Source organism: Cetorhinus maximus, chromosome 5, assembly GCF_964194155.1.
Source record: "Cetorhinus maximus chromosome 5, sCetMax3.hap1.1, whole genome shotgun sequence".
NCBI lineage: Eukaryota > Metazoa > Chordata > Chondrichthyes > Lamniformes > Cetorhinidae > Cetorhinus > Cetorhinus maximus.
Genome location: NC_135883.1, coordinates 154,317,960 through 154,343,374, shown reverse-complemented (window position 1 = coordinate 154,343,374; position 25,415 = coordinate 154,317,960). Strand labels below are relative to the sequence as shown.

General features: G+C 45.3%; 1 protein-coding gene across 1 annotated transcript in view; it reads left to right on the top strand.

The window, feature by feature from the left end:
• The window catches only part of daam2 (dishevelled associated activator of morphogenesis 2), a 348,363-nt gene that overhangs the window by 198,860 nt on the left and 124,088 nt on the right, over positions 1-25,415 (top strand). Inside the window, exons 6-9 of the mRNA XM_078542715.1 lie at positions 12,263-12,596; positions 18,300-18,410; positions 21,025-21,128; positions 23,343-23,409. Of these exons, the coding sequence (XP_078398841.1) occupies positions 12,263-12,596; positions 18,300-18,410; positions 21,025-21,128; positions 23,343-23,409 (616 nt within the window). The remainder of the gene's footprint in view (positions 1-12,262; positions 12,597-18,299; positions 18,411-21,024; positions 21,129-23,342; positions 23,410-25,415) is intronic.

The window sequence follows — 25,415 nt, the reverse complement described above, 5'->3', positions numbered from 1 at the left end:
CCTTTGAGACAATAGGGTAGCTTGTGATGATGTGCCATAGTATAAGCAGGACAATTATGAATCAGCAACCCTTTCGATATCTCTCCCAATTTTATTTCTATTTCAGTCAATGGGTATTCGCTTGGCGGCCTTTTGTTCCTCGGGCCCTTTCATTTAATTGTATTTTTCACCCTCCAACTAGTTTTCTTCACTCCTCAGAATCTGTTTCACTTTGTCCCACCTCTACATTTGTTTATTATTCCTCCACCAACCCCACCCCCCGCCTCCCCAAGAGATGTCCTCTCATTCCAAAAACTCCTCCGTTCCGAAAGATTTATTCTCAAAATGCCCAATAATTTACAAATAGGAATCTGTGCTTTTGCTTCTGAGTTTATTTTCCCTTTGGACTTTTTCAACTCTCTCTCCTCTGATCCACAAGTGCTGACTTCTTAACGCAGGGCAGTTTGCAGAGAAAGTGGCTTAGATGCAAGCTGTGATAAGTGCTTAAAAAATAAAGCATTAAATCAAGTAATAAGCCACACAGCCCAAGGGGGCCTTTGCTTTCAGGTCTGTTTGCATGATAAAGCTTCTTTGCACTTATACCTCTCAGAAACTTCTCTCTCAAAACCTTTCCTGTACATTCAGGTGCAGTGATGACTGTTCTGTCGGTGAAGGCCGTAACCATTCTGTGCACAGAAAGATCCAACAGTCGATTATTGGGAATGGTAGCACAGTGATATCATGACTAGATTAGTAATTCAGGGGCCTGGGCTAATGCTTCAGAGACATGAGGTCAAACCCCACAATGACAGCTGGGGGAGTTTAAATTCAACTAATTAACAATTCTGGAATACAAAAAAAATCTAGTGTCAGTAATAACGGTCATAAAACTACCAAATTGCCATAAAAACCCATCTGGTTCACTTACGTTCCTTCATGGAACATCCTTGCCCAGACTGGAACCTCTGCCACCTGGAAAAACAAGGGAAGCAGATGCATAGTGCACCACCAGCAGACAGCTCCCCTCCGACTCACACATCCAAGCCATCCTGACTTGGAACTATATCGCCGTTCCTTCACTGTCATTGGGCCAAAATCCTGGAACACCCTCACTAACAGCACTGTGGGTGTACCTACACCACATGGACTGTAGCGGTTCAAGAATGTACCTCACCATCACCTTCTCAAGGGCAATTAAGGATGGGCAACAAATGCTGGCCTAGCCAGTGACGCTCCTACCCCATGTGTGAATATAAAAAAAGGAATTAATTACTATTATTTTTATTTTTGATTATGTAGTTTATTGGAGTAATATTGGCCAGGGCACTAGGTGAAGTGCTTTCTCTGCTTCCAATAGTGCCTCAGGACTTCCAATATAAAAAAAAAGTACCAAATACCACAAATTATGTTTTATTGTGTGGTTCTGGCTCATGGCTGTCTCTTTAAATTCAGCCACAATAAATAAGGGTTTCAGGACTCTACCAATGTGAATAGTTTGGAGTAGTCCTGGCAAGTGGGGCCAGGGAAATCAGGCAGGGAGGAGAGAAATTCGAGTGGGGAGGGAAATCTGTGAGAGGGGTGAGGGGAATCCTAGAGTGGGGGAGGAAAATCCTAGAGTGGGGGAGGGAAATCTGAGACGGGAGGTGGGGAGGGAAATACGAAAGGGAGAGGAGAGAAACCGGAGAGGGGGAGAGAAATCTGAGAGAGGGGTGAGGGATATTCCGAGAGGGGAACGTGAAATCCGAGAGGGGCGAGGGAAATCCAAGAGACGTGAGGGAAACTCGAGGTGGTGCGGACAATCCCAGTTTGAGTGGAAATCCGAGAGGTGTGAGGGAAATCCGACAGGAGGGAAGGGAATCTGAGAGGGGTGGAGAGAAACCGAAATGGGGAGAGGGAAATCCGAGAGAGGGGCGTGGGAAATCTGAGAGGTGCGGGAAACTGAGGAGGGGGGGTGGTGGGAATAGGAGAGGGGGATGATGGAAATCTGAGGGCGGGGGTTGGGGGGGGTGGAATTAGATTGGGGAAACCAGAGAAGGGGTGAAAATCAAAGATCCTTAGAATGAGTTTTATTTTTATTGGTGCCCATGGTTCATTTCCTATTCGTTTTGTCAGATATCCTGATGTCACTGGGAGAACGATCACCAAACCCGACTGTAAGGGACAGAGTTAACATGTGCAGTCGAGCTGCCTTGAACCTGTTGGCTCTGCAGGCTGTCTGTTTAAGGACAATCATTGTATTTATATAGCACCTATCCCACCCTCAGGATGCCCCAAAACACTTGGCAACCAACAAAATACTTTTGAAGTGTCATTGTTGCAATGTAAGAAATGCTCCAACTCCCTGCATTAACAAGGCCGTGTCACTTTCAACAGCGCCTTCCCTTTAAGCAAAACTGTAACTTTGCTTAGGATGACGTAGAATTGCCTTTAAGATATTTTTGCCTTGCCACATGCTGCCCAGGACCAGACAGAGTCAGCTGAGGGCTGGGGTGGTGGGGTGGCAAAGGGGAGGTGGGGGGAATGTTCTGACAAAACCAGCTGCTGGCAGGTGAGGATGAACTATGCCTTTTCATTTTTTTTTTTATTCATTCATGTGATGGGGGCCAGCATTTATTGCCCATCCCTAATTGCCCTTGTTCAGAGGGCGTTTTTAAGAGTCAACCACATTGCCGTGGAGTCACATGTAGGCCAGACCAGGTAAGGGCAGCAGATTTCCTTCCCTAAAGGAACATTAGTGAACCAGGTGGGTTTTTGCAACAATCGGCAGTGGCTTCATGGTCATCATCAGACTTTTAACTGCAGATTTTTGTTGGATTCAAGTTTCACCATTGGACATACTGGGATTCAAATCCGGGTCCCTGGAGGTTTACCTTGGGTCTCTGGAATACTAGTCCAGTGACAATACCACTGCCATCGCCATCCTGCACTAACATCTGTGGGGAAGTTCACTGTGGGCATGGAGGGTGGTGTGTGCCAACTCATATGGTGCTATTTTCTGTGTCTCCACCACTTCATAAAATCCTGAGGATGAGGCTCTGTCCCAGTTTTATTCTTGATGCCTGGGCTGTTGCAGCCCACTTACCACTGATTCTGCCTGTTTAAGTGAATGCATGTTTGTGTCAGGCAGACTGCGGGCGGTAAAGAGAGAATGCCAGAGCAGAAAAATTCTGTTGGCAATGGAGATCAATCATCACAAGTGCCGATTTCCCGGCATCCACCAGCTTCACCTCCTTTTCTTCCCAAACATCCTGAGGAATTTTGGCTATTTAAACCATGTCCAAAGCAAACCATATTTGCAAGTGTGGAATTACAGTTAAAAAGGTCAAAACCTCACAAGGTTGAAGAGCGTCTCTCTTGAATCCAGTTCTGGTGCTTTTCTAATCGACCCTTGGGAACTGCATACCAAATGAAGGCCATTTGTTGGCATGGAGACTGTTTAACTTAACAGCGCTGTTGGCCTGTTTAAGAATCAGTGTTATAAGCAAAGTCCCTGCAAGATCATATATGTCATTAAATAATGTGCTGCCCTGCTCTGCAAACAGGGAATCAGTGACATATGGGATGCAGTGACGTGCATCCATTTTTGTGATGCCACTAAGTTTTGCAGCTGATCCTTGGAAGGAGCCAGAAGGAAAGAGGTTCAAGGCCACAGTGACTTTGATGGCCTTTGGCAGGGCATGACGACTAGTGCTGCGAGGTGTGAGGTCTTCAGCGTCGAGGGTACAGCTATCTGTGACCGTCTGCCTGGAAAGTTGCAGTGGCACTGGGTTTTGGTCATCTCCCGGTAGTTCTGTGTTCAGTGTGTTGAGGGCCTGACCTCCGTTGCCTTCCTCCCTCTCTTTCCTCTCATGCCCTCTTGATGCCCGGGTTCCACCCTTACTGCAGAGGGTGTTGCCCCCTCCTCGCCAATATAGCCCAAAATCTGACAGTCATGCTACTGTTGCTAGCTGGAGCCTTGCTTCTGGGCAGACGGCTGCCCAATTGTCCTTGGCAGCGTTCTCGCTTGCTCTTCCGCCCTTGAGATGGTGGGGAGGTGGCGGGTGCCAACCCCATTCAAATCTCAAGCGTGCCCACTCTCCCTGCTCCTTTTGCAGCACCAAGAGCAGCCTTTAGCAAGTGCCCAGTCTGCTTTTGTTGCATTGATCCTCGTATGGGGCCAAGTTGATGTCCTGGGGCAGCCATGACTGGTTTCCTGCTACGGTCCCGCCTACCTTCAGTTGGTCAGTTTCTGAAGGCGCATGTAAGTGGTCTGGCACTTTAAAAATTGGGACTTCCAACGCGGACAGACTCTTCATGAGCTTTTCAGCTATTTTAATTGGCCTTAATGGGATGAGAGTGAGATTCCTCTTCTGCCCTACTCCTCTGTTGCTCATTATTGCCAATGCTGCAAGTGGCACGTTGAAATCTTTGCGGGGCCTCCCTGCCTCCTTTCTTGTCGTTGGGGACAGGGGGCCCCGAAAATTCAGCCCGTTGTCTCTAGCAGTTGTATTTAAGGAGTGGTAAATGTTAAATCTTGGGCGTTCCCTCACTTCCTTCACCACGCCCGTGGTAGTTGCTCTGGAATTCCTCTCCACCTTTCCTCCTCCTTTAAGATGCTCCTCAAATTCCAGTTCTTTAACTAAGCTTTTAGTCACCCATCCTAATATCTCCACGTGGCTCAGTGTCTAATTGTGCCTGATTACACTCCTGGGATGTTTTACTTGTTTAAAGATGATATACAAATGCATGTTGTTGTTACCTCAGCTCTAAGTTTGAATGTGCTTTACTTAATTACATGCTTGTGACCCCCGACCCACCCCAAAAAGAACTCATTCCTCTCTGCTCTCTTTACCACTTCTGAAGGAGATTGGCCAGGGCTTAGCTATTTGATGATCTCTGCCCATGCCACTTTTAATCAACCAGCTCAGAATTGCAGGCAACTGACCAGACATGACTTTACCCTTGACTCTTTTATGTGGGAAAATAGTCAGCCCACACTCAGTGTGGCTCCAATATTTGTGGCCTCTCGTATGTATTTTAAATTTGTATGGTTGGGGAGTTATAGTTCAAGTCAAGGTTAACAATTCATTCATTGGCTGCAGCTGGCACAGTGTGATTGGTTGTGATGCCTCTGGTAATGGATCTCTCAAGGCAGAAGTTCAGTATGCGGGCGATAGTCTGACTTGAATGGCCACAGCCACAATTTGACCTGTTCTCGTGTTCCACTTGTGGAGCAAGTGACCACATCTCCCATGGCCTGTCCTGTCACAGGTTGATGTATCAGCACCACATTTACCAGGGTCGTCACTGTCACTAGCTCTCCCTCGACTTGAGAATGACATCTGCTCCGGACTGAGTTTTTCAGCCATGGGTCTTCCTGTGACTGAACAGGCCGCCTCTCAACCCACAGATCTTTGGGCACATGAGGCAGGATGTCCCACAAGGCATTGGGATCCGGATGCCAGGATTTTATTCCTTTACTTCCCTTCTCTGCCGCCCTCTGCCTCCTCATTAAGGTGTTTAGGCTCAAAGCGTGGTGTAACTTGACGGAACAAGTTGTCGCCATTTTGAACGATTGCTACCAAGCTCCTCCCAGTCATTAATGTCAATACTGCTGCACTCCAAGGAGAGCTTCAGAGTATCTTGAGGTGTTGTCTTTGTCCTCTCCTGGAATGTTAGCCATTTGAGAGTTGAAAAAATAGGAACTGGCAGGGGAGAGGCTTTTTGGCTGTCCTGTTATAGGCCTGAATTTTCACTCCCAGGTTGGGAGTGCAGTGTCAGAGAAATTCCCTGCTCTGCAAACCCAACCCAGTATCCACCATGGGCAGACCTTAAGATCCATGCTGTGAGGAAATAAAATAGAGTTCTAAGTGACTATTGATGAATTCACTATTTAAAAGACACTCTGATTAAAAAAACATTTTCTACATTTAAATTCCTTCAACCACTTAATCCCCTATAACAACAAGCATTTGTATTCACAAACCCACATCAAATACTTTATAATCGCTTGGAGCTGTAAATCAAACTGTGAACTGACAGGCACTCAAAGTGAAATGATAGATTGTGAAATCAGCCATGCAGTACTTTTAAAAATTCATTTATAGGATGCAGGCATCGCTGGCTAGGTCAGCATTTATTTCCCATCCCTAATTGCTCTTGAGAAGGTGGTGGTGAGCTGCCTTCTTGAACAGCTGCAGTCCCTGTGGTGTAGGTACACCCACATTGTTGTTAAGGAGGGAGTTCCAGGATTTTGACCCAGTGATAGTGAAGGAACAACAATATATTTCCAAGTCAAGATGGTGAGTGGCTTGGAGGGGAACTTCCAGATGGTGGTGTTCCCATGTATCTGCTGCCCATGTCCTTCTAGATGGTAGCGGTTGTGGATTTGGAAGGTGTTGCCTAAGGAGCTGTGGTGAGTTCCTGCATTATACTTTGTAGATGGTACACACTGCTGCCACTGTGTGTTGGTGGTGGAGGGAGTGAATGTTTGTGGATGGTGTGCTAATCAAGTGGGCTGCTTTTCCTGATGGTGTCAAGTTTCTCCAGTGTTGTTGGAGCTGCACTCATCCAGACAAGTAGAGAGTGTTCCATCACACTCTTGATTTGTGCCTTGTAGATGGTGGATAGGCTTTGGGAAGTCAGGAGCTGAGTTACTTGCCGCAGGATTCCCAGCCTCTGGCCTGCTCTTGTGGCCACAGTATTTGCATGGTTAGTCCAGTTCAGTCTCTGGTCAATGGTAACCTGCAGGATGTTGGTAGTGGGGGATTCAGCAATGGTAATGCCATTGAATGTCAAGAGGCGATGGTTAGATTCTCTCTTGTTGGAGCGGTCATTGCCTAGCACTTGTGTGGCACGAATGTTACTTGCTGCTTGTCAGCCTAAGCCTGGATGTTGTCCAGGTTTTGCTGAATTTGGACATGGACTGCTTCAACATCTGAGGAGTCATGAATGGTGCTGAACCTTGTGCATTCATCAGCGAATATCCCCACTTCTGACCTTATGATGGAAGGAAGGTCATTGATGAAGCAGCTGAAGATGGTTGGGCCGAGGACACTCCCCTGAGAAACTCCTGCAGTGATGTCCTGGAGCTGAGATGATTAACCTTAAACAACCACAGCCATCTTCCTTTGTGCTAGGTATGACTCCAACCCGTGAAGTGTTTTCCCCTGATTCCCATTGACTCTAATTTTGCAAGGGCTCCTTGGTGCCAACTTGGTTTAATGCTGCCTTGATGGCAAGGGCAGTCACTCTCACCTCACTTCAGGAGTTCAGCTCTTTCGTCTATCTTTGAACCAAGGCTGTAATGAGGTCAGAAGCTGAGTGACCCTTGCAGAACTCAAAATGAGCATCAGTGAGCAGGTTATTGCTAAGCAAGTGCTACTTGATAGCACTGTTGATGATCCCTTCCATCATTTTACTGATGATTGATTATGACACAGCCGATGGTAGAGGCTGAGTTGTTCAAATCCCAGAGGGAAACTTGAAACAACTGTCATAACCCATGTTTGCAATTAGTAATTTCGAGATGCAGACTTTGAATTCAGTAGGAATAAGACCGCCTAGTCTCGTGGTTTTTATATAAAACTAAATTAAACATTATTAATTTAACAACAAATTAAACACATACACATGGCTACAATTTACTATTGTAATAACTTTTTAACAAATCCCCAACTTAATCACCCCCAGGTAAATCTCCATTAAGGCAATCAGTAACCCATAGACTTTAAATAGACATGAGGCAAAGCACATTTGACCTGACAAATTCCAAATGAGGTTCCTTTGCAAGTTGGTTGGAGACATACAAGCTGGTAAGGTCTTAAATGCCTCTACCTTACATACATAAACTCCTTTCTTTAAATACCTAGCTTTCCCTTTGAATGTAAATTTTCCATTGTATCACTAGGTCTTTTGAACTTCAGCTCTTCTCACAATAAAACCCTTTCATAGCACCAATTTTATTAGGAAGCTGAAAAAATAAACACATTGGCTTCTTCTAACTAGGTGCAAGATTTTACCCGCAGTCTTGAACGGTTTATTCAACAAATGCAAATAAACACTTTACCTTACTGTTCTCCTTACTGTTCACCAATCAAAACTACTATACATCAAAAACCCAGACCAGCTGGCTTTAATCCAATTAAGACACGCACAGACACACACCTAGACACAGACCTCCACTAGAATTCTATATTAAAAAATAATTTCCAATAACATTAATATCTTCATGACAGAGAGTAGACTGATGGGGCGGTAATTGGACAGGTTGCTTTTGTCCTGCTTTTTGTGTACAGGACATGTCTGGGCAATTTTCCACATGGCCGGGTAAATGCCAGTGTTGTAGCTCTAATGGAACAGCTTGGCTAGGGGCACAGCAATTTCTGGAGCACAAGTCTTCAGTACTATTGCCAGAATATTGTCAACTCGTATAATGAGAGTCTTCAGGCTTATGTGAACAGACAGAGTGAAATTGCAAACACCTTTTTTTTAAACATGTAGACTGTTTTTTTTAAATTTGAAGGCCAGGAGATTAAAATCCCTTGACACCTGACAGTTCCAATTAGCTTTGACAGTTCTCTTGACAGTTCGACAGCTCCTTTGACAACTTCCTTTATAGCTCCATTGACAGTTCCCTTGACAGCTTGACAGTTCCAATGAGTTGGCAATTCCAATGAGTTTATCCACTTCTAATACATATTCATGTCTACTTTTAACAATCGCAAAGGGCACTTCATCTCTCTCAAGGGTGCCCCTGGATCTTTCCAAAAGGTACAGTACCTCTCCAAAAGGGTACCCGACTTCTCTAAAGAACTCTGCTAACTTTAGACTTTCTCCTGATGGGTCTAAAGTGCGCAAATCATGTTTTAGATATCCCACTAGTGAAAATCTGATTGATACCAGCTGCACTTTAACATGTGCAGTTGCCTCCATGAACCATGGATGTGCAAACTTCAGCCCAGCCCCAATCCCCCCACAGCCCCAGCGAAAATGGTGAGTGTCGAGTTTGGGGAAATGACTTCCGGAATCGACCTCCTGCACCATTTTGGATAAGCCGGGGACCCTCTTCATTGTTGCAAAAATTCAGGCCATCGTGTCCAGCCCATTGTGGTTGATTTTGCAGAGGGTTTTCCTGAATGCTTGTGAAGCTGGCTTCAAAGAAGGACACTAGCGTTTGTTCGACAGTCCTCCCATTGAATCTGGAGGATACGGCAGAGGCATTTCTCTTTATTCATTCATGGGATGTGGGCGTCACTGGCTGGGCCAGCATTTATTGCCCATCCCTAATTGCCCTTGAGAAGATGATGGTGCGCTGTCTTGTTGAACTGCTAGTCCATGTGGTGCAGGGACACCCACAGTGCTGTTAGGGAGGGAGTTCCAGGATTTTGACCTAGTGACAGTGAAGGAACGGTGATATATTCCCAAGTCAGGATAGTGAGTGATTTGGAGGGGAACTTCCAGGTGGTGTCATTCTAAATGGTAGTGGTCATGGGTTTGGAAGATGCTGTTGTAGGATCCTTGGTGAATTGTGTCAGTGCAACCTGTAGGTGGTACACACTGTTGCCACTGTGCATTGGTGGTGGAGGGAGTGGATGAGGTGCCAGTCAAGTGGGCTGCTTTGTCCTGGATGCTGTCGAGCTTCTTTAGTGTTGTTGGAGCTGTACTCATTCAGGCAAGTGGAGAGTATTCCATCACACTCCTGACTTGTGCCTTGTAGATGGTGGATCAGCTTTGGGGAGTCAGGAGGTGAGTTACTTGCCGCAGGATTCCCATCCTCTGACCTGCTCTTGTAGCCACAGTATTTACATGGCTGGTGCAGTTCAGTTTCTGGTCAATGGTAACCCACAGGATGTTGATAGTGGGGGATTCAGTGATGGTAATGCCATTGAATGTCAAGGGGGAATGGTTAAATTCTCTGTTAATTGTTGGAGATGGTCATTACCTGGCACTTGTGTGGCACGAATGTTACTTGCCACTTATCAGCCCAAGCCTGGATATTGTCCAGGTCTTGCTGCATTTGGACATGGACTGCTTCAGATCTGAGTAGTCACAAATAGTGCTGAACATTGTGCAATCATCAGCGAACATCCCAACTTCTGACCTTATGATGAAGGGAAGGTCATTGATGAAAAAGCTGAAGATAGTTGGGCCGAGGACACTACCCTGAGGAACTCCTACAGTGATGTCCTGCTGTTGAGATGATTGACCTCCAACAACCACAACCATCTTCCTTTGTGCTAAGTATGACTCCAATCAGTGGAGAGCTTTCCTCCTGATTCCCATTGACTCCAGTTTTGCTGGAGCTCCTTAATGCCACACTCGGTCAAGTGCTGCCTTGCTGTCAAGGGCAGTCCCTCTCGCCTCACCTCACCTCTGGAGTTCAGTTCTCTTGTCCATGTTTGGACCATGGCTGTAATGAGGTCAGGAGTTGAGTGGCCCTGTTGGAACCAAAGCTGAGAATCAGTGAGCAAGGTACTGCTGTCTACATGCCACTTTATATTGTTGGTTAAGGCCTCCTGTAACCCTGAGAACTCTTCACTCTCCTGTACAGTCTCCAGGTTCATCCATCTCCCACCTACTTTTCCCCTGATGGGGTTACTCTATCATAGCTGCTGTTTTCTGCCACTGATGTTTCTGTCTATTTGCACGTACAGCCTATCTCTCTGTGGCCACTTGCTGAACACCTCTATGTCTGCTGTGGCTGTTCTTTCTATTCATGTCAAGCAAGGCTTATCCTAGGCTTGTTGCCTGATGCCCTTCACTCCGAGATTGTTGCTGTCTATTTTTACTGTACTGCTGAGAATTTGCTCTGGTCGTGGTAGGGTTCTCTCCCTTGGCCAGCATGACATTGTTGGAAATCCTGGATGCCCCATGTAAATACAGTTTCCCACTGACCTTCCAATAATGCCACAGCAGCAGATCAGGAGCCCCTACTGAGGGAATTCCCAGTGATGACTGCAAGAAGAATGCACGGTTGGTGTGCAGACAGCCAGACAGGAACACTATCCCTTCTGCTGATGAACAGAGAAAAGCTGAGGTGAAACACTTAATTAAAAGAGAACGACATTTTTAAAAAATGGTATTCAGAATACCAGTGCGTGCCTTACTCTGTGAACATAGTGCTGAATATGAGAAATCAGGTTATTATTCAGAATAACAGTTTAAGACTTTTCTCTAATTTAAGTTATTTCGTTACTTTCTGTGGTTAACCTTCTCACATCCTGTCAGCCTTGTTCCTGCCAATGTTTCCCCCACTTTGGGCCTCTGACAGTTCCTCTTGCACCTGATCGTCAGGAATTCTATGGGGGACAATCTGGGAAAGGGGACTGTATCCCATTTCTTGGTTAAATCTCTTTCCCCCCCTTTCCCCATCTGGGAAGCGTGGCAGGACAGCATTTCAGCGCTATTACATGTGGATTTGTGAACGAGGGCAGGAGTCCGATCCATTCCATGGGCTTTGAACCTGAGTGCTGGGTTTTATTTGAATGATTTGCAGTTAAACTTAAGCTAATGTTCTTCAACCGTGAAAAGAGGCATCCCGGAGAGGACTTGCTAGAAATTTATAAGGCCGGGGCAAATAAATCTCCAGCACCACCTTCTCGGGGCAATTAGGGATGAGCAATGGAAACTCACATACCATGAAAGAGTAAAAAAAAATACAATACTTTCAGGTACCCCGTGGTAAGAATTAAGGCACCTTTAAGTCACATTTGGGGAAGTTTTTCTTTACCCGGTGGGCAACCAGCCACTGGAATGGATTACCCGGGAGGTTGGTTAAGGCCAAGACACCGGCATCATTACAGTAACAATTAGATAGGCTGAAGAGCCTCGTTCATCCAAACCTAGTTTATGATGTTGGAAAATGTAGGGGCATCAGGTAGTATGCTGCCACCCCACACAGCCCAGGTTCACCCACATTCACTCTGTTGAGTTCGTTAGGTGGGGTTTAGGTTGGGGTTGGGGGAATTATAATTGGCCTTGGCGTCCCTCAGCTCGGGATGGGGAAGAATCAGCCAGGGTTTCTCTCCTTGTTGCTGACCAGTGTGTGCCTGTGGAAGGCAGGGAAGGACAGGATTGAGATGGACTCTGTTACCTCCCAGGTTCAGTCGACCGCCAGTTCTCATTGACACAGCCTGTGACTGAGAAAGAGCCTGTTAGGCGGGCGGCTGGCGTGACTGCACCCCCAGCACCAAAGGAGGGAAAAAATGGGGCAAAGCTGGGAGGGGGGCGGGGGGAGGGGGGGAGGGGGTCAGTGGCAGGGAAGCAGAACGGAACGCTAACTTTGCGATGCTTGGACCCACAGGTTTGTGATGCGATTCATCGAACTGGATGGGCTTACGTGCCTGTTAAACTTTCTCCGGAGCATGGACTATGACACATCGGAGAGCCGCATTCACACATCCGTTATAGGGTGCATCAAGGCTCTGATGAACAATTCCCAAGGCCGGGCCCACGTGCTGGCTCACCCGGAGAGTATCAACATCATTTCCCACAGTCTCAGGACGGAGAACATCAAGACCAAGATCGCAGTGCTGGAGATTTTGGGCGCAGTTTGCCTGGTCCCCGGAGGGCACAAGAAAGTACTGCAAGCAATGTTGCACTACCAGATTTACGCAGCAGAGAGGACTCGCTTCCAGGTAAGACAGGTCTTCCTCCAGGGGAATATGTGTCCCAAGTACAACCGATTGTACAGCTTTGAGTTCTGTCCAGACAGGTTTGAAAGGAACTCCTTTTGGAGGTGGGCTCTATTTCTCAAGCTGGGCTAAAACAGAGGAAACCTACAAATGGCCACCCGCTAACACACACACAATACGTGCAAATGCTCATGTGTGATTAACAGCTGACGGACTCAATTTTGCTCGTAGCTCTTGGATACCCATAAATAATCACAAGGCAGGAATCTAACGTGAGCCCTTGTGTTGTCATTGAAGCTCCTCTTGCCCAAAGCTCCCAATGTTTAGCAACTTCCAATCTTTTTTTTCTTAAATCAGTGGATAACCTTGTTCCTACTAAGTCAGGCTCACTCAACGCAGTGCCCCTCTTATTGCGCCAACCCAGGCTGTAATTCAAATCCCCATCGGTGAACCAACCCTCCATCCAAACCATCCAACCCTCCACCCTTCATTCCCCATGGCAATATCAGCATGTCATGGATGATCTGTTAGATATAGGCCTTCCCTCAGAAACTGTCGGTTGTGGGTTTCTCTCCCTGGCTATGGTTGAATCATTCAACTGTGACGGAAGCAAAATCTGATCCTATTTGTAAAAATAAAGATAATCTGACAACCTCCTGTCCTGTCCCCCTTGGGAGTGAGGGGGAAAAGCCATGGGGTCCCTGACCTTGACTACCAGCCAATGACATCTGGAAGGTCTGGCAATGCCTCAACCTTTGAAATTCTCATTCTTGTTTTCAAATCTCTCCCTGGCCATATCCCTCCCTTCCTCTATAACCTCCTCCAGCTTTTTAAACAGAAACCCCTGCCCAGCAAACCCCCACCCCCCACCCTCATGGATTTCTGCTCCTCTAATTCTGGCCTCTCGTATTTTCTTGATTTTCATTGCTCCATCATTGGCAACTGGGCTGTCAGCTCTCTAGGCCCCTAGCTCTGGAAATTGCCCCCTTACGTCTCTTTGCCTCTCTCTTGCTTTAAAGATGCTCCTTAAAATCCACCTCCCCTGCTCTCATATCTCCTTTTGTGCCTGAGTGTTAAATACTGTTTGAATATATCGCTCCTGTGAAACACTTGGGAAGTTTTCACCATGTTACAGGTGCTATCAGACTCGATGGGCCGAATGGCCTAATTTCTGCTCCTATGGTCTATATAAGTAATATAAGTAAGAACGTAAATAATAAGGTCACTAGGAAAGGAGGTGAGGAGAGACTAGGGAAAGAGGAATGTAAATACCCATTACTTTTAGCTTCTCTCTGATTGAGGACCCACATTGTGAAGGTAAAGGAGGAAGCTTCCCCAGCACTTCTTGACATGAGATTAAGAAAAAGCAGCAAGTGTTGCATTTATACAGTGTCTTTCATAATTTTAGGGCGTCCCAATGCACTTCACAGTCAATGAAGAATCTTTGAAGTGTAGTCATGGTTGTAATGTGGGAAACATTACAGTCTTTACACAGCAAGTCCCCACAAGCAGCAATGTGATCATGCCCAGATAATGGCACAGGATTTTGTCCCCAGGTCCGGTGCACAGAGTCGGGAGATTTCCCGGCTCTGTGATCCAGACCTTTTACAATGTCCGCCTGCAGGTCGGATTTTTGGTCGGGGTGGGGAGGCGGGCTGAAAGAGGAGCCGGGCCGAGCGACCCAGGGATGAGTGCAGAGGCTGGCAGGGCGGAAGACCTGTTTCTGTGCACCGGCACTGTGTTTAAATAAATAAAGAAAAGATTAAAACAAAATACATCCCTATAGCCCTCACTCCCCACAAACACCTTATACCCCATCCATGCTGACCTATGTCAATCCATGCTCCCCACCCACCACCCACAGCCCCTCATAGCCCCTATGCCAACTCATATCCCCAACCAACCACCCTTTGTCCTTACCTCCTCCATGCCAGCTGATCTTGCATCCTTACACTTCCTTGACAGCTTTGACACTGCCTTGACAGCTTTGAAGCTTTGACATTTCCTTGATAGTTCTTTGATAGTTGGACAGTTCCTTGACAAATGGACAGTTCCTTGACAGCTTGACAATTCCTTGACAACTGGACAGTTCCTTGACAGCCTGACAGTTCATTCACAATTCCTTGGCAGCTGGACAGTTCTATGATTGCTTGACAGTTCCTTGATAGCTGGACATTTCCTTGATAGCTCTTTGATAGCTTGACAGTTCCTTGACACCTGGACAGTTCCTTGACAGCTTGAAAGTTCTTTTACAGCTTGACAGTTCCAATGAGGTTGTGCATAATCATGTTTGATTTTAACATTCCCAAGGGTGCCTAACCGCTCTCAAAATGTGCCCTATCTATCCCAAAGGGTGCTTACCTCTCCCAGAGGTGTCCCGGGACCCTATCCAAAGGGATACCTTACCTCTCCAAAGGGGCTATCTAAATGAATGGCTCCCCTGGCTATCCAAATGGATCCACCATGTTCAGACCTCCTCTTACCTGTTCTAATCTGCACGCTCCAGATTCTACACTCCTGGGCTACCAAAATCCCACTTCAGTGGACCATGTGGCGAAAATCTGGGTCAATGATGTTGGTTGAGGGATAAATATTGGACGGGCACAGGGAATAACTCTCCTCCTTTTCTTCGAAATAGTGCCTTGGGCAGACAGGACTTTAGGTTTAACATCTCCTCTGAAAGATGGCACTCCGGGAGACAGCACTCCCTCAGTGCTGAGGTTAATACGTTGCAATAGAGACTCTTGGGTGAACTGGAAGTCTGATGATCAGGAAACTAATGGGTCACGACTTGCCCCTTTTACATCAGTGAATCACGGGATTTCAGATGGATTGCGCCACTGAAAATCAGACATAAAAATAGAAAGCGCGCAGAAGTTAGGCAGTACCTGAAAAAAGGTTAATGTTTGGAGTGAGCTCTGATGGCGTGTTTCAAGGGGCCAACCTGTTGATTAACCTACCAATTCTTTCTAGCGTTTTCTGTTTGATATTAACCCAGCAGCTGTTCTTTTATATTTATTTCCCAATCATGTTCCCTCCCTTCTTCTAAAAGTTTTGACCCCAGTACTGAAATACAACTTCACAGATAGCAGAGACCCTTCAGCAATTGGCAACAGTGAGCCTTGACATATACTCACTGTGTATAGTCAACTGTGGGGATCCTCACTGATTGTGTCTTTAACTTCACCCTGTCTCACTAATGCTGTCTGAACCAGATCATGCTCTATCCCAATCGTGTTCTCAGCAGAACTTGGTCCCATTAGATCCTGTCTTCCTTTGAGCCCGTCCCATTAAAACCTGCCCTCACATGATCCTGCCCTTCTGTGAACCTGTCCCCACATGACTCTGTCCTGTGAACCTGTCCTCACATGATCCTGTTCTCATGTGAACTTGTCCTCACATGATCCTGCCCTTAATTGAATCTGTCTTCACTCACTGGATCCTGCCTTCTTCAGTCTGTGTGCTTGGTTCCATAGAGGCTATGGCAGAGGGCTGAGGTCAGGTCACATGCTCATCTCAAGATGTCCCAAAGTGCTTTACAACCAATGAGACACTTCACAGAATCACAGAATCGTAGAATATTTACAGTGCAGAAGGAGGCTATTCGGCCCATTGTGCTTGCACTGGCTCTCTGAAAGAGTATTCTACCAAGTCCCATTTCCCTGCGTTATCCCCATAATCTTGCACATATTTTCTTTTCAGGCAGCAATCCAAATCCCTTTTGAATAATTTGATTGAACCTGCCTCCACCACCCTTTCAGGAAGTTTGTTCCAGATTCAACCATGCTTTGGGTGAAAAATGTTTTCCTCACATCACTTCTTTTCCTTTTGCCAATTATTTTGAATTTTTGCCCTCTAGTTCTTGATGCTCTCTTGAATGGGAACAGTTTCTCACTATTTACCCTGTCCATACCCCTCAGGATCTTGAATACCTCTATCAAGTCTCCTCTTAGCCTTCTTTTCTCCAAGGAAAACTTCTTGTAATGTAGACACTGACACTGTTGTGATGTAGAAGATGAGGCAGCCAGTTTTGAACACAGCAAGGTTCCACAAACAGCAATGCGATAATCTATCACCAGATAATCTGTTTTAGTGATACTGAGTGAGACACACCTCAGGACAATGGGGAGAACACCCCTGCTCTTTTCCGATCTAATGCTATGGAATCTCTTACATCCATCTGAGAGAGCAGGCAGCACTCTTGTTTAACATCTTATCTGAAAGATGGCAGTCCTATAGCTCAGCATTCTTTCGGTCAGCCTAATGCCTCAAAGGTAAGCATGCTATCACTGAGTCATGACCAACAGCTGATAAAATGCAACGAATGTTGTTACACAGACAAATGTTGCAGCCATTTTAAGCATAGCAAGATTCCACAAAAATGACCAATCAATCTGTTTTGAGGGAGGAATGTGGGCTATCCCTCCTGGAAATAGTGCCAAGGGACCATTAATGTCCACCTGAACAACAGGTACAGACAGGACTTCAGCCTAATGTTTTATTAGGAAAAACAGTACCTTCAATTGCAGCAGCCTTCATTACTGAACTACAGTGAAGCTTGAACCCTTAACTTTCTGCTATGGAGGCAGGAGTCCTGAAAACTTGGCCAAACTGATCATTTGAGATATTAATGGCTCGTGATGACGAAGGGATTATCTATCAGGGAGAAAGCTTCTTCTTTTGAATTGGGGTTTAAAAAATAGATCTTTGTTCTCAGGATGTGGGTGGCTCCATTTAATGCCCTACCCTCATTGGTTTGAGTGTGGGACTGGAATCCTCTGTCCACCAGACAGGGTAGTGGTTGACAGGTTCCTTTCCCTGAAGAACAGCAATGAAGCCCATTGGACATTTATGAGAATCCAGCAGCTTTGACGGCCATTTTGTCTGGTGCCTGATCACAAATTGCGAGATTTAATAAATTCATTCCTAATTTTCCAAGTTGTGGTTTGAATTTGCTACAACTTATAGCACCTTTGCCATAATAAAATCATAAAATTAATGAATCATAGAATGGTTACACGACAGAAGAAGGCCATTCGGCCCATCGTGTCCATGTCGGCCACCTGTAAGAGCAGCATGGTGCCACTCCCCTGCCTTTTCCTCTGGGCCTGCATTTTTTCCCTCTTCAAATAATCATCCTTTTGATCAGTACAATTGAATCTATCCCCACCACACTCTCAGTTAGTGCTTTCCAGGCCCTAACTTCCTCATTGCCTTTGATTCTTTTGCCATTCACCTTAAATCTGTTGTCCTCCAGTTCTTGAGCATTCCACCAATTGGAACAGTTTCTCGTTAGCTACTCTGTCCAGACCCCTCCTGGTTTTTGAACACCTCTATCAAACCTCCTCTCAACCTTCTCTTCTCTGAGGAAAACAGCCCCAGCTTCTCTAATCCATTCTTATAAGCAGAGTCTCAACGTGTTTCACAGGAGTGTTTTCAAACAAAATTTGACACTGAGCCACATCTGGAGATATTAGGACAAGCGATCAGAAGCTTGGTCAAAGAGATATGAGTAAATGCAAAGCCTAGATTATTAGTTTAGTATTGTAGCCAAAGGTCTACTGGTCAGTAAGACATTGACATACTTTGCCCACCAATACACGATGGGCGGAAGAGGAACCTCCCCAGATATGGAATATGGTTATGAAAGAAGCTTTGGATGATGCTGAAAGATGTGTAAATTCAATGGCTTTTTTTCTATTTCAGACATTACTTAATGAGCTGGACAGAAGTACTGGAAAGTACAGGGATGAGGTGCACCTCAAAACTGCAATAATGTCCTTCATCAATGCCGTGTTAAACGCTGGTGCTGGAGAGGTAAGTAGAAGGTAGTCTTGCAGGAAATGCTGCACTGTCCGCCACACTTTGTCTAACCAGCCATCAATGCTTCAAAGTTTAAGTGCCTGATGGTCCTAATGCAGCATACGACTTGTGAACAAACTTAAGCTCCATGAGTTGGGAAATGGGGGCACCAAGTACCAAGGGCAGAACTTTGATAATTAATTTGGATTCAATGCCTCATCACTGGGACTCTTTTTAACATGCGAAGTGTCACTATTTTAAAATGATTATCAGGCATAAAAGCAGATAATGCTAGTAACACTCAGCAGGTCTAGCAGCATTTGTGGACAGAAAAACAGAGTTAACGTTTCAGGTCGATGACCTTCCACCAGAAATGTCATCAACCTGAGATGTTAACGCTGTTTTACTCCACAGATGCTGGTAGACCTGCGGAGTATTTCCAGAATTTTCTGTTTTTATTTCAGATTTCCAGCATTTGCAGTATTTTGCTTTTGTCACCATCAACATCTTCTAAACTGCCAGCCTCATCATCAACACCTTATGCACAGAGTCTCAGCATCAACACTTCCTCGAGACAGCGCCTCAGTAATACTACCCTTTTTAAAGGTGAAATCTTATCATCAGGATGCCCTTTAAAAAGGATATCAGGTCCAGTTGTAAAGGGGAGGCTCACCTTTTAAACTAATTTAAAGCACTCAATATAACCTACTCCAATTACTTCATGTGGATTGATAGTAGGGGCACATGACTGCAGTGAGACTTACTAAAATAAATATAAGTACAGTATAGAGTGCTACTGAAAACTGCTATGGAATCCACACCTGACTAAAAAGAAGTGGAGAGACTTGCATTTATTTAGTGCCTTTCATGACCTCAAGACATCCCAAAGTGCTTTACAGTCAATGCAGTGAATTGCACACAACACGGTCCCACAAATTGCAATATGATAATGACCAGATAATCTGTTGTAGTGATGATGGTGGAGAGGGCAGACAGGTCCTTTGTTGAACATCTTATCCAAAAATATTCCTTCAATACTTCACAGTGCTGCCAACCTAAATTTTGTGCTCTAGTCTCTGGTGGGACTTGAGTCCAAAGCCTTTTAACAGAGCTGAGAGTGTGTTACCAACAGAGCCAGCGCTGACACCCCCTCAGGTGGTATGGTGGTCTCCTGGTATTGCTAGCTGTATAGAGTCCACATTAAATATGCTTGGGATAGTCTCAATGCAGTTGCGGATGACACAAAAATAGGTGGGAAGGCAAATAGTGAGGATGACACAAGGAAGCTACAGAGGGATATAGACAGGTTAAATGAATTGGCAAAAACTTGGCAGATGGAATATAATGTGGGAAAATGTGAGATTATGTATTTTGGCAGGAAGAATTGAGGAGCTGAATATTATTTAAATGGAGAAAGACTGCAGAAAGCTGTAGCCCAAGGGGATTTGGGAGTCCTTGTGTGTGAATCCCAAAAAGCTAACAAAAAAGTTCAACAGTTAATACAGAAGGCAAATGGAAGGTTGGCCTTTATTTCAAAGGGAAGGCTTATAAAAAATAGGGAAGACTTGCTAAAATTTTGCAAGGCACTAGTTAGACCACACCTAGAATACTATGAACAATTTTGGTCCCCATATCTAAGGAAAGATATACTAGCATTGGAGGCAGTCCAGAGAAGGTTCACTAGGTTGATCCTGGGTATGGAGGTATTTTCTTATGAGCAGAGGTTGAGTAGGTTGGGCCTGTACGCATTGGAGTTTAGAAGAACGAGAGGTGACCTTATTGACACATATAAGATTCTTAGGGGGCTTGACAGGGTAGATGCTGAGAGGTTGTTTCCCCTTGTGGGAGAGTCTAGGGCCAGAGGGCATAATCTCAGAGTAAGGGGTCACCCATTTAAAGCAGAGGTGAGGAGGAATTTCTTCTCTCAGAGTGAATCTGTGGAATTCTTTACCGCAGAGGGCTGTAGAGGCTGGGTCGTTAAGCCTATTCAAAGCTGAGATAGACAGATTTTTAATCAGTAAGGGAATCAAGGGTTATGGGGACAAGGCAGGAAAGTGGAGTTGAGGATTATCAGATCAGCCATGATCTCATTGAATGGCGGAGCTGATGGGCTCCTACGTCTTATGACCTTATGGTTATGTAGTTAGCTGCTCAAATTTCAGAACAAATTAGCAATCTCAAATGGCAATTTCATGCAGTGGTGCCTGTTTGAGGTTGGCATTGAGGAAATGTGGAGGCAGAATAAATAGAGCCTGACTTAAAAGCCCTTGATACAATATTAGACACATAACTAGCCATGGGCCAAAGCATAAATGTAACCCACAACTGAAAATCATGCTTTATAAACCTGGTCATTATAAACAAAGAATACAGCAGCAAGGAAATTGTACGATACTTCTCTAAATCACGAGTTCAACCTTAGCAAGAGTATTGTATGCGATTCTGGGTCCCACATTAAAAAGTGGAAGTGCACTGACATCCCTCACCTTGATGGGCACAAAACATTCATCAAAAGTTAGAAGGATGAAAAGTGTTATGTTCTGGGGGAGGAAGGAATGCCGCTGTTTTGCAGTCTGCTTTGAGATACTGTGGTGTCCCAGGGTTTAATTATGTCTTCACTTCCTTACAGGACAATCTGGAATTCCGACTGCACCTCCGGTATGAGTTCCTCATGTTAGGAATTCAACCTGTGATCGATAAGTTACGAAGCCATGAGAACGCAACGTTAGACAGGTAACTGGTCATGTGCAAAACCACAAACATAATCCACAGCTGGCAGCTAGGCTCTATAAAGCTGGGCATTGTAAAGATAGAATAGAGTATGTAGAGTATATAATGAGACCAAAGAGGACAACAGCAAGGAAATTATGTTGAGCCTCAATAAATCACTGTTTTTTTCCCCTCTTTATTGTTTCATGGGTTGAGGGTGTCGCTGGTAAGGTCAGCATTTGTTGCCCATCCCTAACCGAGTGCCTAACCGAGTGACCATTTCAGAGACCAGTTAAGAGTTAGCCACATGATGTGGGTCTGGAATCACATGTAGGCCAGGCTGTGTAAGGATGGCAGATTTCCTTCCTTAAAGGATATTAGTGAACCAGATATTTTTGTTTACAATATATGGTTATTATTACTGATACTAACTCCTATTAATTGAACTTAAATTTCAACAACTGCCATAGTGAGATTCAAGCCCTTGTCCCCAGGGCATGCACCTGGGCCTCTGGATTACTAGTTCAGTGACATTGCCATTACACCACCATCTACCCCATGAGTTAATGGGTTAGACCCCAACTGGGAGTATATTCCCAATTCTGGGCACCACACTTTAGGAAGGATGTCAAGGCCTTAGAGAGGGTGCAGAGGAGATTTATCAAAATGGTACAAGGGATAGAGCATTTCAGCTACATAGGAAGCCTGGTGGAGTGAGCACTTTTCTGCTTAGACCAAGGGGAGATTTATTACAGGTGTTCAAAATCATCAGGAATTTTGATAGAGTAAATAATGAGAAATTGTTTTCATTGATGCTGGCCAGAGGGCACAGATTTAAGATAATTGGCTAAAGAACCAAAGGGGAGATGAGCAGTCATTATGGTCTGGGATATGCTGCCTGAAAGGGTGGCAGACACAGATTCAGTAATAACTTTCGAAAGGGAATTGGATAGTTACCTGCAAAGGAAACATTTGCAGGGTTATGGGGAAAGAGCAATGGTGTGGAACAAATTAGATAGTTCTTCCAAAATCTCAGTGCAGACACAACGGGCCAAGTGGCCTCCTTCTGTGCTGTAACAATCTAGAGCACAAAATAACCCAGAACTGTAATTTTCTTTTTTTCCTAATATTCATGGGATGTGAGCGTGACTGGCAAGGCCAGTACTTATTGTCTCTCCCTAACTGTCATTGAAAAGATGGCGGTGGCCATCTTCTTGAACCTCTGTGGTACACCTGGTATAGGTACAACAACAGTTCCATTAGGAAGGGACCCTCCTATCCACCCCAACCCCCATGCCCCTCGCACACATCGGGTGGAAGATAATGCTCTGCCCTGAAGTGAGTCTGGAGGCAGGTGGGTGTTTAATCAGTCGAGAGGGTATCAGATGGGGAACCCACCACTGTCCCACTTTTTCCCCAATGCAAAGTGGAACACAAAGGCTTATGGTTGGCCTTCCTGCCATGAAAAAGGCCTCATCCAGCCGCTGCTGTTATTCAACTAGAGGCAGGCGGGGTCTCGCTGTGCTGTTGGGTTTGCTTGCGAGCTCCTGGGGTGGAAGGGTGTTCCTTGCTGTCAGAGGGAGGCAGCATTGGGAAGGGGGCAGTGCTGCTGAGAGCCACACCCCACCTCCCCATGCTGTTACTGCCAACCACCCCTCCCCTGTGACCCCCATCCCACTCTCACTCACCTGTGGCCTGGGTCCCTCACTGATCCTTGATCTCTGGTGGGTGCATTGCCGGCAGCAATCACTGCTCTCCCAGTGGCGCTGATGGCAATGAGGAGCTGCCAGCCTCTGATTGGTCGGCAGCTCTCGGGGGCAGGATTTTTGCCTTTGGGGTCCTCGATCCCAGGGAAGGCTCACCACTGTCCAATTAAGTGCATGATTGGCACAAAATTGTGGAATTCCTCCTCAAAACCTTTAATAAACTTATTGCCAAATATTAATGACTATTAAACTGCTCAATTGACTTAGCATCAGTGGCCTTCTGGGGTGGTGTGTCCTACATTCCCACAACTCTGCATGAAGAAGAATTCCACCTTAGCTTGAATTCTAGGATGTGCGTCTGTTTGTTTTGGAGGGCGGACTCGCTCTCCATCTGCCTATCCTGTGAACGACCTCAGTCAGATCGCCCACAATTGACAAGCAGCAATGAGCTGAAAACTTTGGTTGAAGCGGGAAAGTTGGCCAGGATAGATTTGAGTACTGACAAGTTTATATTTTCTCTCTCTATATTCAGGCACTTAGACTTCTTTGAGATGGTCAGAAATGAGGATGAAAATGAACTTGCAAAGCGGCTTGACATGGTGAGTGACAATCCTGCACCTGTAAGTCAAAGAGGAACCAACTACAAGTTAAACGTCACCTGTCGTCACAAGTTTTCATTATACAGAGTTTCATGGCATCAGGAGTTTTGCAATTATATCAACAACTGCCTATTTTTGACAGTTGATGATGAATAGCTTTGGTGAAATGGAGAAAGTAGCCAATTCAAAGGCAACAGACATCATGTATCAGCTTGAGATGGCTGGTTCTGAATGTGCCCTCAAAGTAGAATCACTGGTCAGCTTGAATACTAGGAAAGGAAAGTGCTAATTCTACTAACTAAACGGAAAACTTACAGGGACATAGGACCCCGGAGTAGGCCTTACAGTCCTTTGAGCCAACCGCGCCATTCAGTTAGACCGTGGTTGTTCTGTATCACAACTCCCTTTACCCACCTTTACACTATCCTCCTTGATACTCAGCAAAGATCTATCTGCTTGCTTGCAGGCCTGTGAGGCCTGTCTTTCAGTTATGTCTCCACCGCTGCCTCTCTACAAGACTTTGAAGAAACAATGATCTCTGGAATGACAGGGAAATTCACCAGTTTGAGCCAAGACACACTTGGTTTGCTCTTTCAGGATTCCTAGGTTGCCTCGTTGACAAGCCCAAACAATCGATGCATCCTTGGTCCTTTCCAATTGGGGCAGTAGTCTGTGCCAGTTCTATGGTAATCTCTCAGATCACTGCATGTCACATAGTGCCTTCTCTGAATTCCAGTATCAACTCAGCTTCTTACTAAATGACCGCTGCAATTGAACTAGTGCCATTCAGTGGTAAAATCACCAATATTGTGAGCTGATCACGCTGCTAGCTAAAAGTGTATTTGAAAACAAAATCATTCTCAAGATGCGGACATTTCTGGCAAGGCTGCCGTTTATTGCACAGCCCTAGTTGCTCTGAGTAAGTGGTGGTGAGCATTTTTCCTGAACCACTGCAGTCCGTGTGATATTCTTTGCAGCAGTTTGATATAACTGTTATCATTTGTCCAAAGTCGACAAACTTATCTACTTGTTCCAGTGTGACACCATCCACTTCAATCTTCACTCTAGTTTCTTCTAATTTATTCCTCCTGACTTTTTATACTCATAGATGTCTACAGCACAGGAGGCCATTTGGCCCATCATGTCCGCCCCGGTCGACAAGGATCTGACTACACTAATCCCATTTTCCAGCGTTTGGCCCATAGCCCTGGAGGCTATGGCAACATAAGTTGCCATACTTAATTCATATTCCTACTTAATTCATATTCTAAGCTTCTAGATTTTACTTGATTTACGATATTTTGTAGGGCCTCTTCTGCTTCTGCAAGTCGCACTGTGTCGTCAGTGTACTACAAGAAGATGGTAGAGGAGATGCCCAGGTCAGAAGAAGAACAGAAATATCCAAAAGTAGCTTTGTGAAGTTGAAGAATGGATTAACAACAAGAAAACCCAAGCTTGTAACAAGGGAAAAGCTCAAAACATGCTACATTCTATCCGCTTTCCTGTATGCCTCAGAAACCTGGACAATAACTAGAGATCACTGGAAGAAAATAGAAGCCTTTGAAATGTGGAAACAAAGATGTTTGCTTAAAATTCCATATAGAGACCATAAGACAAAATGAATCACAGAAATGTTTCAGTGCAGAAGGAGGCTATTTGGCCCATCATGCCTGCACCGGCTCTCTGTATGAGTGTTTCACTTAGTACCATTCTCCCACCTTCTCCCTGTAACCCTGCACGTTCTTCCTTTTCAAATAACAGTCTAATCCCCTTTTTAATGCTTCGATTGAACCTGCCTCCAGCTTACTCTCAGACAGTGCTTTCCAGACTTATCCACTCGCTGTGCGAAAAAGTTTATTCTCAAACCGCTTTTGTTTCTTTTGCCAATTATTTTAAATCTGTGCCCTCTTGTTCTCAATCCTTTCGCGAGTGGGAACAATTTCTTCCTCCACGAGTTTGGAAACCTCAGCCAAATCTCCTCTCGGCCTTCTTTTCTCCGAGGAAAA